General features: G+C 38.7%; 1 protein-coding gene across 1 annotated transcript in view; it reads left to right on the top strand.

Moving 5' to 3' along the window:
• Positions 1–2,018: 2,018 nt before the first annotated feature.
• The window catches only part of mrc2 (mannose receptor, C type 2), a 42,467-nt gene continuing 21,554 nt past the window's right edge, over positions 2,019–22,931 (top strand). The window contains exons 1-4 of the mRNA XM_060892068.1: positions 2,019–2,231; positions 14,593–15,021; positions 20,713–20,886; positions 22,305–22,469. Of these exons, the coding sequence (XP_060748051.1) occupies positions 2,123–2,231; positions 14,593–15,021; positions 20,713–20,886; positions 22,305–22,469 (877 nt within the window). The 5' untranslated portion in view covers positions 2,019–2,122. The remainder of the gene's footprint in view (positions 2,232–14,592; positions 15,022–20,712; positions 20,887–22,304; positions 22,470–22,931) is intronic.

The raw sequence follows: 22,931 nt of genomic DNA on the forward strand, positions 1-22,931 counted from the left end.
TCAATGCTAATCTGCTGAGAGAGAAGTCAGAATAACTACTGTATTTTAATGGCATTCACCTATAAACCATTATAGTAAAATGCCTCTAGGTAGAATAGAGCTATTGGTGCTTTCCCAATAATTGAACAAGGAATCTCCTCTTTGCACTTTTTCACTACTATTCCAGTGTCTTGCTTGAATTGAGTATATTTATTCTCCAGGTCTTCAAAATTAATTTATTTGGACTGATCTCCAGCATGCTCTCTTAAAACTGATGTTTACAATCAACAACATTTCTAGCTTTCTCAGATTGCGCACTGTAAAACTTGTTGGCAATGTCACTGGTATGACTGGTTTCAACATATAGTTCTGGTCCCACAAAATTCTGTATGTTAATTTACCATAAAACAGGGTGTGTATAATGAACACATCCAGGAGGTGTTAACTGAGATTTACTGCATGCTCAAACAAAAGCACTAAAGAACCTTAATTATATACACATAGAGGGAGAGAAGGGAGAAGGAAAAAAGAGGGCAGAATTTCAGTCTGGCCAAGGAAGTCAATGGTGCATAAGTTAAACAATACAATATTAGGTCAGAAACCAATTCTATGTTCCACAAGTGCCTTTGTAAATGGATTTATAGGGTTCATTGTATGCGCAACGTTAAAGCTTAATAGCTCATCTATTGGGAAAAAATTCTCAAATTGAACATTTTATACCTGACAAAAAAGTAATGAAAAAGTGTTTTCTCCCACACTTGTGTTATCCGACTGTTCATGGCTGGGGCCATCAATAAAATGATTTTGTGTGCCAGATATGGTAGCTGTATCTGTATCATATCATTTTATTTATTTCCTTTCATACATTATATACAATTAGATCATTTCAGATGTTTTTTTTTTTTTTTTGCTTCTCTTGCAGAAAAGTAAGTCTCAAGTAAAATCCTTCTCAGGTGTCTGTTTGTACTAAATGCTTCTGGGCTTGTAATTAGCAGGTCTAACATTTAAAATGTTAAAATGTTCATATAAAACCAAGGACCTATAATTACTTTTAAACCTTTAATTTACTGTAGAACTATATATATATATATATATATATATATATATATATATATATATATATATATATATATATATATGTGTGTGTGGGTGTGTGTGTGTGTGTGTGTGAGTGTGTGTGTGTGAGTGAAGTTACATGTGTTAAGCTTAGCAACATTAGTCTAATTCTGTTAATACTCGGGACAACACAAAGGTGTGGAATTTTACCACAGGGTCTGATTGCGCGAGCGCGTGATTTTGGTGGTGATTCAATTTCCTCTGAAATCCCAAATGCGCGTTAATTTGTCTTTTTTGTGGTTTTCTGTTCTGGTTATTGCCTCGTCTGAGTTCACTCTGTGTTGGTGACGTGGGCAGTATCGGCTGCAGCTGCTCTGTTTCTGGTTGAGAATCGAGCTCGGTTCCCTTAAACGGGTGGTTCTAAAGAGTCGAATCAATACAACGAGTCATACAGCTCATCGTTCTGATGCACACGGGCTACTGTCGTAAAAATAAGTAGAACAATTTCTGAACTTCGTATAGTGTTTGAGCCACCCCTCGGAAACGTAATGATTAGGTTGCTTTAAGGTTTTCATACGATTTAAAACTACATCCCGGTTGCTGAGATTGTTTCTGTAATTGCGTGCCTCGATCGGATCGTGCGCGCGCGTGTGGATGTTACCCGAGAGTGTGCAATGTTGCCAGATTGGTGTTTTAAAGTCTTCAGACGCTCCGCGCTGCAGTAGCACACCATTTTTTGGAGCCTTGCGATTTTAATCAGGATTAAGTAGTGTAGATGAATGAATGAATGAATTAATGCATGAATAATATAATGTATTTTTTCGATAGCGCATAATGTGTTAAGAACATAAGACGAAAACACATAACTTGTCCCCTGCTTTCGTGCGTAACCGGGCCGATGTTTATTTTGGGGATCATGTAGCAATCTGGCAACCATCAAATAGGCACAGCGGTTCAGCCTCATTCAGACCGAGCAGAAACTGCACTCCAGACCAAACACACACGCACGCGCACACCATCTCGATCCACTTCTCCGGCTCCGCGGAGGAAACTCTTACTTTCTCATTTTTCCGCGAAATCTGCTGGTATGCATGATCAGGAAAAGACGAAAAGCGCACGGAGGGATGTTTTTCACATTTGCAGATGCACTTTATATTTATTGCTTTTATGCTTGGGACCGAAAATTGGACTCACAGGTGAGAAGCTTTTGTTTTAAAGAAATCAGCAAGCATGCATGGGATTTTTCTCCCTTTAATATAACCACAGGGCATGGACATGCACTGCAAACTGTGATGTGTATTAGAAGCTTTAAGCTTTGTAGACAGTGGCGTAAACTTGTATCTGGCTTTACCGATGCGAAGGAATGCCACTAAAAGTCCAAAAGTTTGAGTGGAACCAGATGTGGCAGAAGGGGGATATAGGGGGAGGGGACTTCTCTCTTCTTAGGGTTTAAACTGCATCCGACACTTCATACTGTGACTTGTGCCAATAATTGGATGTGTGTAAGTAGGCTATGTTTGTAGGACTTATTGGTTTAGTCTAGTCTAGACTGAAAAATAAACAAACACACACACAATGTTTGTTGGGGGATGTGGTAGCTTAGTGGTTAATAAGGTGCTGGACTACCAATCAGAAGGTTGTGAGTTCAAATCCCATGTCCACCAAGCTGCAACTGCTGGGCCCCTGATCAAGGCCCCCTAACCCTTAAGTGCTCAGTTGTATAAAAATGAGATTAAAAATGTAAGTCTTTCTGGATAAAGTCGTCTGTTAAATGCTGGAAATGTAAACGTTCCCAGTGTCAAAAGCATCATTTTCCAAGTGCATGCACCTTTTTTTTTAAACTTCCGGTTGTTTGTGATGGCTTCCAGTCTTTCAAGGACTTGAGTTATTGCGTTTGAAACACTGTTTTTACTTGCTATACCCAAAACCCTGTTTAATGGGTTCACAAATACTCACAACTGGTCGTTATGATGAAGCTTTTTAAAGTGCAGTGAGCACAAATTCATTTAAAAGACATAAAAAAGTCATTTTTCCCATCTTTGATATTGGGAATGGGACTTAATTTAAATGAATTAAACATTTAATGGAGTCAAACTGAACATACCAAAACATGGCATAGCTTTAACAATCAGTTCAACATGCACCAGACTGTCTTTAAACTGAATCAATAACGACAGACAAATTTATGGAGCAGTTCATGCATGTCAGGTTAAAATGGACCTCCATTTACGTATCTGGTCAGTCAATGCTCACTTGGTAGCTACAGGTTTTACATATATATTTGCACACTCTGAACCGGTATATATTTCTCAAGAATAAAGGTTCTGTGATGAACCATAATGCAGAATTGATTCCCAGTGAGAGAAAGGAATGACACTCAACTAGCCAAAAAAAAACATTGGGAACCTGTTTTAGTAAAGATTATAATACATTGTAAGCCACTCACTGGGTGTTTTTCACAGTGTTGTAATCAGTGGGTGTTTTTCAGATTTGCATGAAGAGAGGATGCACCTTTGACAAACATGGAATCATCTGTCTTGTATATTGTATATAAAAAAACACGTCTTATAAAACAATATCTGATGTTCAGAAATAGAACTAGGTGAATTATGTTTTTTTTTTTGTTGTTTTTTTTTAAAGTTGCAGCTTTTCTGTTTAGCATGTTTTATATTCAGTGAAAACACAGCATGATGGGTGAAAAACATGAGAAACACGTGAATTTTTATAAGTAATTCTTTGCCCCATATCATTTGGTTTAACAATATCTTGGCCTAAATTTAATAGGAATTTTCATTACATAAGATTACATCAATGGTTTGACTTACTGTTTCCTTCCAAAAACAATTTACAAATGACTTCAGTGCAATATCAGAAATTGGTGAAGTCTTTGGACAGCAAGGGCTGTTGTTTTATCTGCATGTTGGTCAGTGGAAACAGTGACCCGAGGACATGTTCTCATCCAGAAGCTGCTCACATCAGTTGCCGCATTAGCCCTTTTCCTCACACGTGCATTACAGACAGAACTGATCCTTGATCAGCACTTGTTCACTGGAGAAACAAACAGCAGCCGGAATTTCCTGTGTGTTACTTTCGGTGTTTACAGAACAAAATGTTCATCTATATAAAACCCTGACTTTTTCTCTACCCTTTCTCCCTCACTGCTTCCCCCTTTTTTTCCCTTACTTTCTGTCTCTCAATACTTAGTTCCCTGCACCCCCAACTCCACACATCTGTCATAATAAAACTTTCAGCTGGTAGGTCTGAAGCACAACATGGGAAGACGGTTGTAATGGAAGACAGAGTTTACACTCCTACACTGAGCTGCTGCTTTTCACACATATGCAACAAATGTTTGTTCAGCTCGTTCCCGGCTCATAACTACCTAGTAGCGATATTCAAGTTTATTCAGCACTTTTATACTGGTTTTTCATCTAGGTGTTCTACAGCCCTCATTAATGTTTAATGCAGTTCAAAGTCGTATGCAATTTTACAAAATTTGGTAGTCTATTTCTAAAGTGTTTATTGTTCAGCAGATACATTTGGCATTGTGATTATTTTTCAGTTAAGCCTACATAAGCCTGATTCCCATTTTCAGATTTTTGAATTGATGCAGAAATATTCAAGAGAAATTTACTTCCCAAAACCCTGTTTAATGGGTTCACAAATACTCACAACTGGTCGTTATGATGAAGCTTTTTAAAGTGCAGTGAGCACAAATTCATTTAAAAGACATAAAAAAGTCATTTTTCTCATCTTTGATAATGGGATTTAATTTAAATGAATTAAACATTTAATAGAGTCAAACTAAACATACCAAAACATGGCATAGCTTTAACAATCAGTTCAACGTGCACCAGGCTGTCTTTAAAATGAATCATAATTTATGGAGCAGTTCATGTCAGGTTTAAATGGACGTCCATTCCGATTTTCAGATTTTTGAATTGTTGCAGAAGTATTCAAGAGATTTTTTACGTATATTGATGACATCATCCTATTGGTGAACTTAGAGGTTTTTACATTTACATTTTACGTCATTTACAGGTGAACATGGTGGCTATGGAAGTGTATGTGCAATGTAGTGTCTGTGCAATTAACTTATTAAATTAAAGGTAGGGTCTCCAATTTTTAAGAAATGCTTCAGAAAACTGAGTCAGGCCGAATACTAAACAGAAATCGAAACAAACCTGTAGCCAATGAGCAGAAAGGGGCGGGTCTTGTCAATATGGGCAGACATGGAGGATAAAAACAAAGAACGAAAGCGAAGAAAGGTTTACGATAAGGCAAGAAGTAGGACCCGTGTTAATATAGGATCAGCTTTCCAGCGCTGGAGAGAACTGAAGGAGCGGGAAGTTGGCACATATTCACAGATTGGAGTTTCCCGAGTCAATAACTCCTGAGCTAAACACTGTTACTACACAAATACCACCTCTTTTCTATCGTAGTAATGTAGAGACGCAGCTACAACCACATTTTGTGTAGTAACAGCGTTTAGCTCACGAGTTATTGACTCGCGAAACTCCTAATAAAGACACATTTCTTTACATTAGTTGCCTGGGTTACGTATGTATGTGTGGGCGGAGCTATCAATACAGGGGTGGGACCCATTTGGGCTAGGGATGTGTTTGTTTTGGTGATTTCAAATGTCAACATTGGCTTTCAAAAATCGGAGACCCAACCTTTAATAATAGTTACAGATAAAGACTATAATAATAATATAGAGGTGATTGTGTCTGTTATGCTCAAATATAATTTATTTTTCAAATTTATTTTAAAGTGTCAGAATTACAAATCATTAGGGACAAAACTCAAGATTTGCTCAAATGTCCCTTATAATAATAATTGAAGTGCATGCATAGCAGGCAAAAATAAACTACTCAATTAAATACCAACATGGATATCAACATTGGATATCATGAAATTTGAGATTTTTAAACAAAGAAAATTTTAGGCTGACCACCTTGTGATAAGTTCATGTACGCTCATGCTGATTTCTTGTCACAAATTTCTAATGCCATATAATTTAGGGGACAAATTCAAATGAAATTTAATTAAATCTCATGTCTAGATATTTGCTCTTAAACCTCTTTGAGAACAGGCACAACAAATGTGGCTTGAATCTGTTCCAAATATTCTTTGATAAGAAGGTAATTTAATCTTTCATGTTCAAATTAGATCAGACGAGCAAAAGTTTGATTTCAGCTGCTTGTCCCAGTCAAATGTGATAAGGTTAGTGTACAAGACAGTCAGTCCCACTTTTTTTTTTGTCTGTTGATATCATGCTGCGAAGGACCAAATATACACAAAGGGCATTCCAAAATCTGTACTAAATTAGTTTTATAGAAATGGATATTAAAAACATTTTAAAAGAATTGTTTTGCACTCATTTTCTACATTCTCATACTAGTTTCTATTGATCCGATCTGAACCAGCCCTGTTTAAATTCATACGTTTGTCTGTGAACCATGATAAAGGTTTTGTTATGTCTAGAGGACGAAGGAACAACCAGGAAACAGCCTTAACAGTTGTGGGTGTTATTCTACCAGAACATGGATAACAATCTAAACACCTCCTGCAGACTAGTTTTCACTCTGTGTTCAAATGTTCCACTCTGAATCCAAGATTAAATGTTAGCACATTCTGACTGTACACACTTTCACACACTGGTTTACAAGGAAATGAGGAAGAATTGACAGTAGTTCTCCAAATCAGAGACTTCACTGTAGTTTCACCCACACACAGGGACCATAGAAGCCACAAGCAGCATTGTGTAACCAATCTCCCTCCGAGGACTGTCATATGGTCATCCCACCAAGCTGCACTGGGTCTTGGGTCAATAACTTTCAATCAGCATGCTGACCTGTAGGAGGTTTACGTGGCAGCAACAGTGTAAAACCTCTAACTGTTACAAGAGGCCCTTATGGTTCAAGGAGTGTCTTTAAAACACCCAAGTTAAGCTTTTAAACTCCAAAGAGTTCCTGATGGGTCCAAAAGTACATTCCTTTGCTTTCCTATGCTTTAGGACTAATACCTGAATACAAAGCTGTGATTGTAAGGGGTTAAGAGTGCCAACTAAAGCCAGAAAACAGCAGCAACATTTAAAAACTAACATTTATCATACACCCTGATCCAGAGAGGCTTACATTTTATTTTAATTTATACATTTAAGCAATTCAGGGTTAATGGGGCCTAATGGTTAGAGAGATTGACTCCTAACCCTAAGGTTGTGGGTTTGAGTCTCGGGCCGGCAATGCCACAACTGAGGTGCCCTTGAGCAAGGCACCGAAACAACCCCCCACCCCCACCCCAACTGCTCAACGGGCGCCGCTGTATGTCACGTCACTTTCACTTATGGGCCTTGCTCAGGGGCCCATTAGAGTCAGCTTGGTGGACCTGGTATTCAACACATAACGTACCGCTCAGTAGTCCAATGCCTTAACCACTAGGCTATGGATGTGTCCCTTACTTTATTGTAACATAAAATAGCTATATAAAAATCTATCTATCTATCTATCTATCTATCTATCTATCTATCTATCTATCTATCTATCTATCTATCTATCTATCTATCTATCTATCTGTCTGTCTGTCTGTCTGTCTGTCTGTCTGTTTATCTATCTATCTATCTATCTATCTATCTATCTATCTATCTATCTGTCTGTCTGTCTGTCTGTCTGTCTGTCTGTCTGTCTGTCTATCTATCTATCTGTCTGTCTGTTTATCTATCTGTCTGTCTGTCTGTTTATCTATCTATCTATCTATCTATCTATCTATCTATCTATCTATCTATCTATCTATCTATCTGTCTGTTTATCTATCTGTCTGTCTGTCTGTCTGTCTGTTTATCTATCTATCTATCTATCTATCTATCTATCTATCTATCTATCTATCTATCTATCTATCTATCTATCTATCTGTCTGTCTGTCTGTCTGTCTGTTTATCTATCTATCTATCTATCTATCTATCTATCTATCTATCTATCTGTCTGTCTGTCTGTCTGTCTGTCTGTCTGTCTGTCTGTCTGTCTGTCTGTCTGTCTATCTGTCTGTCTGTCTGTCTATCTACCTATCTATCCTTCATAAATGTAAAACGCAAATAACTATTGTGTTTTTATTGTGTGTGTATTGTGTATCAGAAAAAGGGAGTGAAATAGCTTGCTTGCTAACTTTGCTTGTATTGTCAGTGTCATGTAACTTAGTTTTAACTGTTTAAGTTGTATGTTCCTTTATATGTTAGTAAAGATAACATAATTTTAGAGATAAAAGCTGTACGGCTCAAAAATAGTCAGTGTAATAGAGAAAATAATAGCCGACGGGCTGTATGTAGCATGTGTGACAAATCTTAAGGATACAGCTTTGATTTTGACTGAAGCTCTGATACTGGAGACTCCTTCAATAAATACTGAATCAATGGCATCATCTCCTCTCAGAAAATTTCCCAGTTTTGACATTTTTATTTGGTTTATGAGGAGCAACCACCATACAAATCTCTGTTTACGTTGTTATTAGTATAAAACACGATAGAGTATTTGAGAAATGCACTAATAAAAATAAATAAATCCCTGATTTGCCATTGCAGCAGGAACTGTTGAGATATATATACTGCTGAATATTAACGGCTTCTGGCCAATCAGGCTCAGAATTCAGCAATGTTATGGTATCAGTTAATCTCTTATGAGCTGATAATGGAGTCAGGATTGTGTATAGTCGATCATTGCAATGCATTCCTAAAGTGTCGCTTGTTCATGTTTTAAATATGTATAAATATGTAACGTCATGGTTGTGTTTTGTGCGTGCTGGCCACGAGGCAATAATCATCTCGATGCAAAAACATCTGTGGATTTTTGTGAAGTGAATTAATTGTATAATCATTTCCATTTCTTTTGGAATGGCAGTTTTGTCTGAACCATGTAGGAACAACCCTGATTCAGCACGAAAGTATTAGGAAGTTCTGAAGCAAACAAAGGACTGCGCCCTTTATCCATCTGTGTGCAATTGCCGAGTGTCAATATAAAGAAATCCTTTGAACTTCACGAGCCTGCTAAGTGTCTCTAAGGCTTCCCTTTATGAATATGAAGTCCATCTTACTTTGACACTGTTAAGCGCCACGTTGGTCTCTTATGTCACATGACAACTTCAATGTCAAGTATAAGCCATTAAGTCCAGTAGGACAAAAAGAAATAAAATGAATTTCCGTCCATAGAGTCATTACTAATCTTCCTAGTAAGAAAAGTACATCTTTTCTCATTTGCTGTGCTTTTGTCCCTCCTACTTTAAGTTGTAAAGGAGTGCAGGATTTTCCAGAGGCTTGCTACTGCCAGTACTTTGTCCTAGTTAGACCATATTTACAGCAGCGTAATGATTAGATACTGGCTTTTGCTCAAAGTCAACAACTGGAACAATGCAGAAGGAGAAGAAGAGGGCTCTAAATATATCTGATTAGTATCCACATACAGAGACGAAGAGTGTGACCTAACATTTTGGTAACACGCACGTCAGTCATGCAGTCACAGCAGCCGGTGGTTTACTCGGGCTATTGTGCGCTTTACAGCGAGCAGACCACAATCTGAGTAGACGATTTATACAGTGAACAAAGCTGGAGATGTTAGTAGCATGCTGTGGGTTGACGTTTTGGCGATCCTCATCACTCAGTCTCTGTTTCCACTTTGTGGGTGTTTAGAGTTTTACAGTTCTACAATAATCATCATCAGTAGTTGTGGGTGTAGCTCATTATGATGAAGTGTGTTCAAGGTATGGGTGGGTGTTGAGGCAGAAACTATCACAGTTTTTTTTTTCTGTGTGATACCAAACATCTGGTTTGGTAACAGAGACAATTTTAAAAACCGACAGAATGTGGTGGTTGTAGTAATCAGTCCCCACCCCCAGGATAAGAGGTAGTTCGGATAAGTGGTAGAAAATGAGAGAGAGAGTGTAATAAAGGTAAAGGGCAAATATTAACCATATATGCTGTTTATATTGCTTGTAACTGGGATGAAGTAAACATCTGTAGAGTATTTTAACATAAAATTTTTGATTGTGTTGAATTAAAAACCCAAAAATGCGGCGGGTCCAGCAGACCCACGAACACTGGCTGAGTAACAAAAATACGAACATCATACAAGGGTTAAGGCACGTGAATGGAAGAGGGTTTTGGCTGAATGCGTGTTGTGATCATGAACATGTCTTGGCCCAAATCTCAAGCAAGCACCTTCTGCATATTGCAGTTAATTTCTGTGATATTTCAAATTTCCTGTTTTTTTTGTAATTGTCTACAAAAATAAAACAATTAACATGGTTGAGAATAAAAAATGGATGTATGTTAGAAAAATAGAGTAATGTGAAGTAAAATTTTCAGACGTATGACTTATCAGAATGTCAGTATTATATTGCCATGTTGCCGATTTGTATGTGAATGTGTTGGTATGTTTAGCCAGGTGTCAATGTTACTGGAAACACATCTGTTTGTCATGTTATGATGTTATATTTTTTATGTTATTTATAATCATTTATTTAAAATATGATAATTATACTATGCCTGTACGTCTGGGCAACGTTAACATGCATGGGCACGCTGATATGGGAAAATAATCACCAATCCATCCCGAAGTTCCTAAAACAGTATGCTTCATCTTCCTTTTACTTCTCTTATACCACTGCAATTGTTCAGTGCTAAGCACTTTTCATTTATTAAAAAATGACACATCAGTTTTGAGGGGGGCACGGTGGCTTAGTGGTTAGCACGTTTGCCTCACACCGCCAGGGTCAGGGTTCGATTCCCGCCTCCACCTTGTGTGTGTGGAGTTTGCATGTTCTCCCCGTGCCTCGGGGGTTTCCTCCGGGTACTCCGGTTTCCTCCCCCAGTCCAAAGACATGCATGGTAGGTTGATTGGCATCTCTGGAAAATTGTCCGTAGTGTGTGTGTGTGTGCCCTGCGATGGGTTGGCACACCGTCCAGGGTGTATCCTGCCTTGATGCCCGATGACGCCTGAGATAGGCACAGGCTCCCCGTGACCCGAGGTAGTTCGGATAAGCGGTAGAAAATGAGATGAGATGAGATGAGATGAGACATCAGTTTTGATGAATTTCTATTTAATGTTGTCATACCTTCCAGAAAGAGGTTGTTTCTGTTATTACTTCCAATATAGCAGCTCTAAACTGTTCCTTTGGCACTGAAGATCCTTCCTAAATGTTAAATAAATACTTTGTCACAGAAACATATTTTGCACACATGATAACGAGCCATGAAGCCAGAAAATCTGACGGATCAGGTCAATCAACTCCATGTCATCATCAGCTAAAACACATGATTGATGTTTCTTTCATTTCTGTACAAGTGCAAACCAGAGTACGAGTCGTGTTCACATTCATGAATGGTCATGCGATCAACATGACAGCTTTCACATTACCAATTTTTCATGCGAACCAGTGTGAAAGCCCTACAACACACTCACTCACTGCAACACAACAGCTAAGGGACCCCGATTTACCATCTGAAACAAATAGCAATCATTTTTATTATTATTATTATTTTTTGTATACGGGTCAAAGAAAATAATTGTATACTGTTTTGCATAAAGTTATGGTTGCTTGGATGATGTGAAAATCATTTTGGATATTTGAACCACTCACCAATCACATTGCAGGAAGCTAAAGTGTTATGTTCTTAATTTCATTGTGGTTACTGAGAGATTCATAGTAGTTATTGACTACTGTATTTATTTATTTACTACATTCATTATCAAAATCTGAGATCAGCAAAGGACTACTGTGTGAGTTTCTTTGCATTGAAGCAAATCTTGTATTTAACTTAATAATCTATTCCAGTAGTTACTATTCTGTGCTTTGTGTAAATAAATAATTAAACAGCCCCCCTCTGTCTCTCTCTCTCTGTCTCTCTCTCTCTCTGTCTCTCTCTCTCTCTCTCTCTCTCTCTCTCTCTCTCTCTCTCTCTCTCTCTCTCTCTCTCTCTGTCTCTTGCGCTCTCTCTCTCTCTCTCTCTCTCTCTCTGTCTCTCTCTCTGTCTCTCTCTCTCTCTCTCTCTCTCTCTCTCTCTCTCTCTCGCTCTCTCTCTCGCTCTCTCTCTCTCTCTCTCTCTCTCTGTCTCTCTCTCTCTCTGTCTCTCTCTCTCTCTCTGTCTCTCTCTCTGTCTCTCTCTCTCTCTCTCTCTCTCTCTCTCTCTCTGTCTCTCTCTCTCTCTCTCTCTCTCTGTCTCTCTCTCTGTCTCTCTCTCTCTCTGTCTCTCTCTCTCTCTCTCTCTCTCTCTCTCTCTCTCTCTCTCTCTCTCCAGGTTCTTGGGTCAGTAACAGAGCCTGTGTTTGGTTTTGGGTTGGTGACCCTCACTCACTCTGTCCTCCTTTTGCAGCTCATTTCATTTTTTTCTCATTTGGCCACATTTTTGAATAACAGCTGTGTTTTTGTAGCTTCTCAGACGGTCTGTTTTTCTTCCTTTTTTTTTTTTTTTTTTTTTACTTTTTTTTAAATCAGCATTATTTATCCATTTTTATCCTATACCCAACATTTCTATTGCTCTGTTGTAGGAGGAAATAGGATAAGGAAAGAATAAAAGTAAAGTACGATGGAAGGATGAGAAAATAATACGCTAGCATTTGGAGTGGCTGTTGGGGTTGGCTCAAAGCATTCTCTTTTTTCTCTGCTCTCAATGCAGCTCTAGATATTCACATTTCCATTACTGCCTCCCTTTCCTTTACTACCTTTCTTCCTTTCTTTTTCATTTGGCTTGTTATTGGTTGGCTTATCATGCATTTACATGGCTGGTGGAAAGAAACGGTGTACTTTTATATGCAAATGAAATATCTTTTGATTCTTATTGTGTGGGTTACATTATTAAGAATTTTCTAGAAAAGCATTGATATCGATACTGTATCTGACACTGATATTTGTATTGTTCTGAGGATTGATTCTTGTACTGTATCTGATATTGTGCTCATTTACTCTTTATAAAAAAAAAATAAGAGTAATATGCTACACTAAAATTCTTCTTCTTCTTCTTCTACTTTGGGCTTTTCCCGTTAGGGGTCACCACATGATCAGTTTCCACCTAACTCTATCCTTGGTGTCCTCTACTCTCGCACCAATTACCTTTATGTCCTCATTTAACACATCCATCAAATACATCTCCTCTTTGTCCTTCCTCTTGACCTCTCACTTGCAGCTCCATCTCCAACATCCTTCTACCAATATAACCATCTCCCTCCTCTGTACATGTCCAAACCATCTCAATCTATCCTCTCTGACCTTGTCCCCAAAACATCCAACCTGAGCTGTCCCTCTGTTGTCCTCGTTCCTAATCCTGTCCATCATCGTCACTCCTAAAGACAACCTCAACATCCTCATCTCTGCTACCTCCATCTCTGCCTCACATCTTTTCCTCACTGCTACAGTCTCTAACCCATACAGCAGAGCTGCTCTCACTACTGTCTTGTACAACATAACATGATGTGACATACAGCTTTGTATGTTATCGCACTAGAAAAATAGACAGCAAGAGATGACAGCAATCTGGATGGATTTCATGATTAATTAGGGCAAACTATTTAAAGCAGACTGCAATATGTGCTCTGTAAAAATATCAAGAGGACGAACTACAGCATCCTCCTACCTTAAACACACTGCACAGCATGAGGAGTACATTATTAGCTGAACCAGCATAGCTGCACATACTGGCTAGGTGGGGAAAAACCCCCAAAAAATAGAGCTCTTATCTAGTATGATACAGTATTTCAAACTGATACAAATCACTGTGTAGATCCAATGTGATCTAATCTAGCTAGCTTATGGAATCAACTTGCTAACATTACAAAGAATTGTAGCATATGTGTGTGGAGACGCTCACGTACACTTATCATGGCCTCTGTGTAATCCAGGGAATCATAAATAGAGCTAAATAAAATATTCAGATCTTGAATAATTAATAATATGTAGGTTACTTATTTTGGTATCAGTATCAACATGTAGCAGAAAAGTCTCATACTCATTCCTAAAAAATGTTGACTTCATTATTGATATGTTTCAGTTTATTTTAATGGCAGTAATGTGACACATTAAAACGCTGACCATAAAATTTACACTATAAAAGGCCACTTCAGGTCATAGCAAAGTTAATTTTTTTGATATAAACACACACACACACACACACACACACACACACACACAGACAAACACACACACACACACACACAGACAGACAAAAACACACGAAGACCTTGAATTCATAGTTTGAATGTGGAAACACTCGTAGTGAATCGAGTTACAATTAAAACACAGAACAAAGAGAAAATGCATATTTGAACCAGTTATGGTTTCTATGTACATGCTCACTTTCTTCTTTACTGACCAATAATTTTACATAAAAAGCAATTTAGAAAAATCTGGAAATCATGAGTCAGGTTTTTCCCATTAACCTTTATAGTTTTTAATGATTGTACAGAGGCTGTATTCATTAATGTGTATATTGATTGTCTTCCTTTTTTCCAAATAATGATTTTCTATTGGCTTTTTAGTGCACTAATTAATGCACTCTCCTCCTGTCTCCCTTTTCAGCACATGAGACCGACTCCGACACGTTTGCCTTTTTCCATGAGGGGGTGCGGGGCTGTTTGGCCGTTCGAGACCACGCGCTCTACCTTACAACATCCTGTGATAGTGACGCTCAACTCTGGAAGTGGGTCACCCGGAATCGTCTCTTTAACATAGGCTCCTCCCTCTGCCTGGGTGTCAGGATGGGAAATGGGAATGCCACAAGTGTTTTGCCTCGACTCAGCGTGTACCGGTGTGACCGCGAACCCCCTCTGGTCCGGTGGTCTTGGAGCTGCAGCAAGTTCCTGGATGACCTCAGCACCTATTTGCCAAATCCGAACCCACCTAGAGATGACCGCAATGTCTTAGCTGCTCGGACCTCTCCACTAGCTGGAAGCACACGGTGGAAACTTTACGGTGACGAGCAGGACCTTTGTGCCAAAACGTATCGTGGTAAGACCTTCTCAGAGACTTGTAATAGAAAATGTTGTGAATAACAAAAATGAACATGAAAAAAATAACATGAACTGTTTCCAATTGGGGGCACGGTGGATTAGTGGTTAGCACGTTCGCCTCACACCTCCAGGGTTGGGGGTTCGATTCCCGCCTCCACCTTGTGTGTGTGGAGTTTGCATGTTCTCCCCGTGCCTCGGGGGTTTCCTTCGGGTACTCCGGTTTCCTCCCCCGGTCCAAAGACATGCATGGTAGGTTGATTGGCATCTCTGGAAAATTTTCCGTAGTGTGTGAGTGTGTGAGTGAATGAGAGTGTGTGTGTACCCTGCGATGGGCTGGCATCCGTCCAGGGTGTATCCTGCCTTGATGCCCGATGACGCCTGAGATAGGCACAGGCTCCCCGTGACCCGAGGTAGTTCGGAAAAGCGGTAGAAAATGAGTGAAAATGAGGGAAAATGAGTGAGTGAGAGTGTATCCAATTGCACAATAAATAGCTGCAGGCGTGTGGAAATAACGGAGACTACCGGCGTGACCGTTGCACTGCTTGTGCAACGACAAGATTAGAGAAAGTCGCGCACAGTGGAAGACGCACACACACACACACACACACACACACACATAATCACAAACCTTTTGCTTAGCGCCATGTATAAATAGACTACTGCCTTACACCCAACTAACTCACTCTGTTCAGACTTAGGTCGGGACAGACTGACTTCACACTTCACACTTATTGAATAAAGAAGTTTGATATTCCACAGGACTCTGCTGTGTTCTTCTCTGCAAATTAGGAAAAAGTTCACTTCAACTATTATCTCTGATTAATAGAATAGAATTTCCCCCACAGACTCATCAGACTAATTTACTTAGAGCCTAGAACGTATAGTGCCCTCCATAACCTTGAGCCTTTCCACATTTTTTCCCCATTTGATTTACACAATATATATCATTTGAATGTGCTTTATTATGACATAGAGGTTATGTCAAGGTATTAACAACTGAACAGATGTGTTTGCACATCTGGATAATTATATTGTTTCCCATTCTTCTTCCCAAAACCACTCAAGTTGTGTCAGACTGGATGAAGAATGTTGGTGAGCAACAATTTTTGAGTCTTGCTACAGATTAGATTTAGGTCTAGACTTTGATTGTACCATTCTAACACAGTCTGATTTTTGGATTTAAGAGTAGTTTTGGCAGTATGCTTATGGTTGTTGGAAGGTAAATCGAGTCTCTTGCAAAGGTTTCTAGGATAACCTTGCATTTGGATCTATGACACTGACCGGTTTTCTAGTCCCTGCTGATAAAAAGCAGCCCCACAACACATAATCTACCACCACCAAGCTTCAATTTGGAGAGCAGACCTTTTTGCTGAGGCCAAACATTTATGGTTATGTACACCTATCCAAGGCACTGTGGCTAGTGGGCAACAGTGTTTTTTAACACCAGGTTAGCATTGTGAAAAAGATGTGGTGGGATGTGGTAGCTCAGTGGTTAAGGTGTTCGACTACTGATTGGAAGGTCATTGGTTTGAATCCCAGATCCACCAAGTTGCCACTGCAGGGCCCCTGAGCAAGGCCCTTAACCCTCAATTACTCAGGTGTATAAACTGAAATAAGACAATGTAAGTCACTCTGGATAAGAGTGTCTGCTAAATGCTCTAAATGAACTGAAAAAGGCAAGCTTAAATCATATTTGCTTTAAGGTATGTTATCGTAGTTGAAGCCACGTTTCTGATCCTCCTGCCATACCAATTAGCTATTCCTCTATTTAACTAATAAGAAACTAGCTCACATTTGTCACAGTTAAACAAAAGTAAGATTTCAGTATCTCAGTCTTACATTACGTCTTAGTGATTTATTTAAAAGTAGCCAATTTTTTTAAATTCACAATAACAACCACAGTTTTATACTCTCTCTCACTCATTTTCTACCACTTATCTGAACTATCTCGGGTCACGGCGAGCCTGTGCCTATCTCAGGTGTCATCGGGCATCAAGGCAGGATACACCCTGGATGGAGTGCCAACCCATTGCAGGGCACACACACTCTCATTCACTCACGCAATCACACAATACGGACAATTTTCCAGAGATGCCAGTCAACCTACCATGCATGTCTTTGGACCGGGGGAGGAAACCGGAGTACCCGGAGGAAACCCCCGAGGCACGGGGAGAACATGTAAACTCCACACACACAAGGTGGAGGCGGGAATCGAACCCCCAACCCTGGAGGTGTGAGGCGAACGTGCTAACCACTAAGCCACCGTGCCCCCACAGTTTTATAAATAAGTAAAATTCACAAATGTAGCTTAGATTTCTTTGTGTCTTGTACACTTTATTTACCAGCAGCAAGATATGTACCATAACAATAGTGTGTTTTGGGGCAAATGTATAATGACTTATGTATAAAAATGTGGCTTGCGGTTTGCTAAACGGGTTACTAAGCTTCTTTAACTCTCTCTGTAGATTTGTACAGGATCTATTTCATGCTGACAGATTTTTAACCAAAGGGCCGGTTTGGCTGCGTACCAGAGAGGCAGCCATCTAAGACATCACATTGAGTTTGTAAACAGCAGAACAGCACAGTTCATTTCTGTTTGGGTCATTAAGACTATTGAAATTATTGATACATGGGTCATTGTAACAGCTTTTTTGAATGCAGTTCAGTTCAGTTTAAATTTTGCTTGCCTTTTTCCCCTTAAAATATTCGACCTAACTAGATTTTTTTTATCACTTGTACTGAGTGAAAACCCCACTGGCCCTTTAACCCCAGAAGTCAATTACAAGACATTATGTGCATTTTAAAAATAATTTGAATATGTGATCCAGTTCATCGCCAGCAGCAGCGTTTGAGCCGGTGGAGATGAACATCCCTGGTCTAATTTTTTTAGTTATCGTTAGTTTTAAATGCTTCAGGGAAAACAGCGTGATCACAATCTGCAAATGATGCAGATCAGGGTGAATTTCAGGGTGAAATGTGTTGATGTTGACAGATAACTAAAACTTTTTGCCTTTAGCAATCCAGCATGTGCATCATTCATATAACATGATCATTTTGAGATCTGAATATCAACGTGTACAATTTCACTATCAGTTTCTCACTACATGTGATGTGCATAAATATTTCTCACTATAATGAGAAATATAGTGAATACCTAACCAGATATAGCCCATAAAGTACTATATAGCAGTTTGGCCCAAATAGCACAGCGCAACCCTAATTGTATGTAATTTTAGCATTATGTGCATAGTTATTATTATGGTCTTTTAATGCACTGGAATCTTTGTTTTATATCACATTATTCAATTTAATTTTATTTGTATAGCTCTTATAACAATGAGCATTGTCACAAAACAGCATTACAGAAATATATAAAGTCAAAATATAAATTTTAAATTATATCATACTATAGTATCCATCTTTTTTGTGTACTGTACTACACACACACACACACACACACACACACACATACACACACACACACACACACACACACACACACATACACATTAGACAATTTAGAGATTCATGCCAGTTGGACTGGGAAGGAAACCATAGTCACACCAAGAAACCACATAAGAGAAAGTACAAGCAAACATCACATGCACAGAGAGGAGGCAGAAAATTAAACCCCTCATCCCTGAGGTGTGTGTCAAAACATACTAACTACTAAACCACTGTGCCTTATAGATTAGATTAGATTAGACTAGATTATATTAGATGAGAGCAACTCAGCAATAGATCGGATGCACAGGTATATATTAAGATGTTTATTCAGCATTTTTGGAAGGAGTCATCTGTGTCAGATCTTTGTAACAGCCAGTGTTTTTTGTGTAGTATACAAGAGGAATAAAACCTCAATTAAAGCCATTCAAAGCCACAGCCTCATGCTTTTAAATTCATTTTATAACAGTTCATCTGAGTCAAATGAAAGTGAATTAAATCTATACACATAGCTTTTGTTAAGGTAGCTGCTTCTCCCGAATGTGGGAAAGTAGAGTGATCAGGATGTAGTACAGCTTTCTCTGTAGTAGTTCATTCTTTGCATGGACATTTGGAACGTCTTGTGTTATTTTAATAGATGTAAAGATGTTTTAGTGCTTTTAGTGATTCATTTGGGACAATTTCATCACAACCGTGACTATTTCAGAATTACATCTTTCATCGCAGCACACAGTGAAAATTATAGCCGTGCAGAGTATAAAATAAAAAAAAAAAACTGAAGCACTCGAAGGCTCTTGCTGAGATGAGAGACGATGACAATGTGATTTAATTGCAGACGGGAGAAAATTTTAGGGCTGCTGTGTTTCATTGCGCTGTTCTGTCTCAGCTTTCTGTCAACTGGCATGAAACTCACAGAAAGACCGAATTCTTCGTTCAGTTCCGTCCTGTGATTCCTGTTGTCTGGTTCTTGGCAAGGCGGGTGGAACGAATTGGAGCGTTTTCAAAACTGAGGAGATGCCACCTAGTTTAGTCACTGGTACATTTGTACAGGCGTGTGTGTGCCTCTGTCTGTGTGTGAAGGCACTGTGAAATTTGTAATGTCTGCCCCTGGTTTTTAAAAGGAACGTTCCAATGTATTCGTTTCCAGTCTAATATTCATGTTACTCATCTGGAGTGTGTTTAATTACCACAAAACAACAATTCTGACATGTTTACCTGTACTGAGAAAAAAACGTGTCTACTTGAAATTCACTTCTACTGAAAGTTCAAATGTGTTTTTTGAGTTTTATTAATAAATAAACGTGTTTTTTTTTTGTTGTTGTTAAATATTTTATGAATTCTTCAAAGGCATTTCAACCTGCATAATTTAGCTGGCCATATGCCTGCATTTTTTTTTTTAAACATGCTTGAACAGTACAAAACCTAATTGTGTGTATTCGATTGCTTATGAAAACCACAAATACCTTTAGTGCAACATCAGAGTAGTTCATTTTATCTCTTTTTCCCAAGTTTAAGAAAGGTGAGAATATATAGTACAAATGGCTTATAGTAAAACAGTGTCAGTGATTTTTAAGGCTAAAATATTTGTAATATTTAATATTAAAAATATTATCAAGTCAGTGACAAGATGTCCATGATGAAATTCAAATGATTCGTCCATCCACACAGAAGAAAGAGGCATCTCTTCTTACCTGTCAATCATGCAGAAATCTCCAACTTTACAGTATGATTCGAATGTTATAAACTAAATATCTTTCTGAGGTCATAATTTTATTGGGAATACTACACAGAGAGGCTGGATTTATTTGATTTTTTTTATTATTATTATTATTTTGAGCTTGTCTTTGTTAAAAGTAAATAGCTTCACCTTAAATTATAAAATGGTACTATTAGGTGATGCTTTGCAATTTGAAACACGCTTGAGAAATGAAGAAAAAAATGGATGTGACACAGTTTAGCAAACACGTACAGACACGAGTCCTTCTTGGAAAGAGCAGAATAGCAGTTTGTAAGTCTTTCACAGTGTAATTATTTTTTTTACTGGTGTATTCTGTTAGCAGTGTTTATACTCAAAGTGTGTAATAATTTCCATTTGCTGCTGTTGCAGCAACAGTTGACGTGTATTTGGGCAATTCACCAACTAAAACAAAAGATTACAGACTGGAAAACAAGAAACATTCATTAGCCCTAATGCATGCTGGGATTTCTTTTGCCATATAATTATTAATGTCTCCTCTCATCACAGAAATCTACACCATCCAGGGAAACTCTCATGGACACCCGTGTTACCTGCCTTTTCTATATGATGGACACTGGTTCCACAGCTGCACCAGTGTGGGGAGAGAGGACGGCCATCTTTGGTGCGCCACCACACACGACTACGGCAAAGACGAACGCTGGGGATTCTGCCCTGTTAAGAGTGAGTACGCTCTGCTTGTGATGTGATTCATTTTGTAATATTTTACATTATGAAATCCTTGGATATGAGTGATCAGGATTTACAGCTGTAAGAGTAAGAAGAAAAATAACAAGTTTATATTAATGCTATCCTTCTAATACATCACTGTTTCTATAGTAACAACTAATTCACGAGAACTGCTTTGCTAGATGCTTCACATAACCCATGGCTAATAAAAAACAGATTTAAGAAATGTGTTATTAAATAAAGAGTAAAAATAATCTTCTTACAGAACATTATTCTGTAAGAAAAGTCTCCAGTCTCTCAGATTTTCACATTTGGCAAGTTTTCATCTATTTATAAGGCTTCAGAAAAGATGACTTTGATCATTGCAGAGGTTGGACTCATCATACAATCATCTCAATCTGGAATGAAATGAAATGGCATTCATCTGAAAAGACTAATAATTGATATATATATATATGCAATTCTTTTTTGTTTCTGTTTCTGCACTGTAGGACTGAGATACAGGACATACAAAGGATTGAAATTGTGTTTCTCCAAGTCCATAGAGCAAAATTGACAATAATTGTGCAATAAAGCAATGTAAATGGATGGCATGTAAATGCAATCACAAGATGTAGCTGAAAAATGTTAAACCTCAATGTTAATGTAAAACGTTAAACCCTTTTGTGGTCATAATTATTTGGTGCTTAGTAAAGAACTGTATGTCTCTCTCTCTCTCTCTCTCTCTCTCTCTCTCTCTCTCTCTCTCTCTCTCTCTCTCTCTTTCTCTATCTATCTATCTCTCTCTCTATCTCTCTCTCTCTCTCTATCTCTCTCTCTCTCTCTCTATCAATCTATCTATCTATCTCTCTCTATCTATCTATCTATCTCTCTCTCTATCTCTCTCTCTCTCTCTCTATCTATCTCTCTATCTATCTCTCACTCTCTCTCTCTCTCTCTATCTATCTATCTCTATCTCTCTCTCTCTCTCTCTCTCTCTCTATCTCTCTCTCTCTCTCTCTATCAATCTATCTATCTATCTCTCTCTCTCTCTCTATCTCTCTCTATCTATCTATCTATCTCTCTCTCTCTCTCTCTCTCTCTCTCTCTCTCTCTCTCTCTCTCTATCTCTCTCTCTATCTCTCTCTCTATCTATCTATCTATCTATCTATCTATCTATCTATCTATCTATCTATCTATCTATCTATCTATCTCTCTATCTCTATCTCTCTCTCACTCTCTCTCTCTCTCTCTCTCTCTCTCTCTCTCTCTCTCTCTCTCTCTCTCTCTCTCTCACACACACACACTCTTTCTGCATCCAGGATGTCTTTCATTCTAACTATCGTTTCTAACAACACTGGCATTTCAGTAGTTTGGCCCAGTTTGGACTTTTGATGTCTGTTTTGTCTGTCTCTTTCTCTCTGTCTCTCTAGGTGCAGACTGTGAGACATTCTGGGACACAGACTCTCTGATGGATAACTGCTACCAGTTTAATTTCCAGGCCACACTCTCATGGGAGGAGGCTCGCACCAGCTGCAAACAGCAGGGGGCAGAACTGCTGAGCATCACCAAGGTGGAGGAGCAGAGCTACATCAATGGTGAGGGGGAGGGAGGGAGAAAGAGAGGGAAGAACGGGGGGGTATGATATCGATAATGAAGGTATGGTACAATTTCAGAAACCTTTTCAGGATTCAGGTACCTGATTCATGTCAAAATAGACATGTTTCAAATAATACAATAGAAGCCTTTATTTTTGTCACATACACATTACAGCACTTTAGAGGTTGGGGTCAGGGTGTAGGGTCAGCCATGATACAGCACCCCTGGAGCAGAGAGGGTTAAGGGCCTTGCTCAAGAGCACAACAGTGGCAGCTTGGCAGTGCTGGGGCTTGAATCCCGATCCTTCGATCAACAATCCAGAGCCGCTTGAGCTACCACTGCCCCATAGGCCATAGTCCATAGCTCATAATGCCAGTCAGAATTGGTCATGTGAAACACCACTGTGAGAACAATGAAATAAGCATTTTCATGTTTATAACCTTAAACTCACTACAATCATT

This window comes from Tachysurus vachellii, chromosome 18 (genome assembly GCF_030014155.1).
Source record: "Tachysurus vachellii isolate PV-2020 chromosome 18, HZAU_Pvac_v1, whole genome shotgun sequence".
Taxonomy (NCBI): domain Eukaryota; kingdom Metazoa; phylum Chordata; class Actinopteri; order Siluriformes; family Bagridae; genus Tachysurus; species Tachysurus vachellii.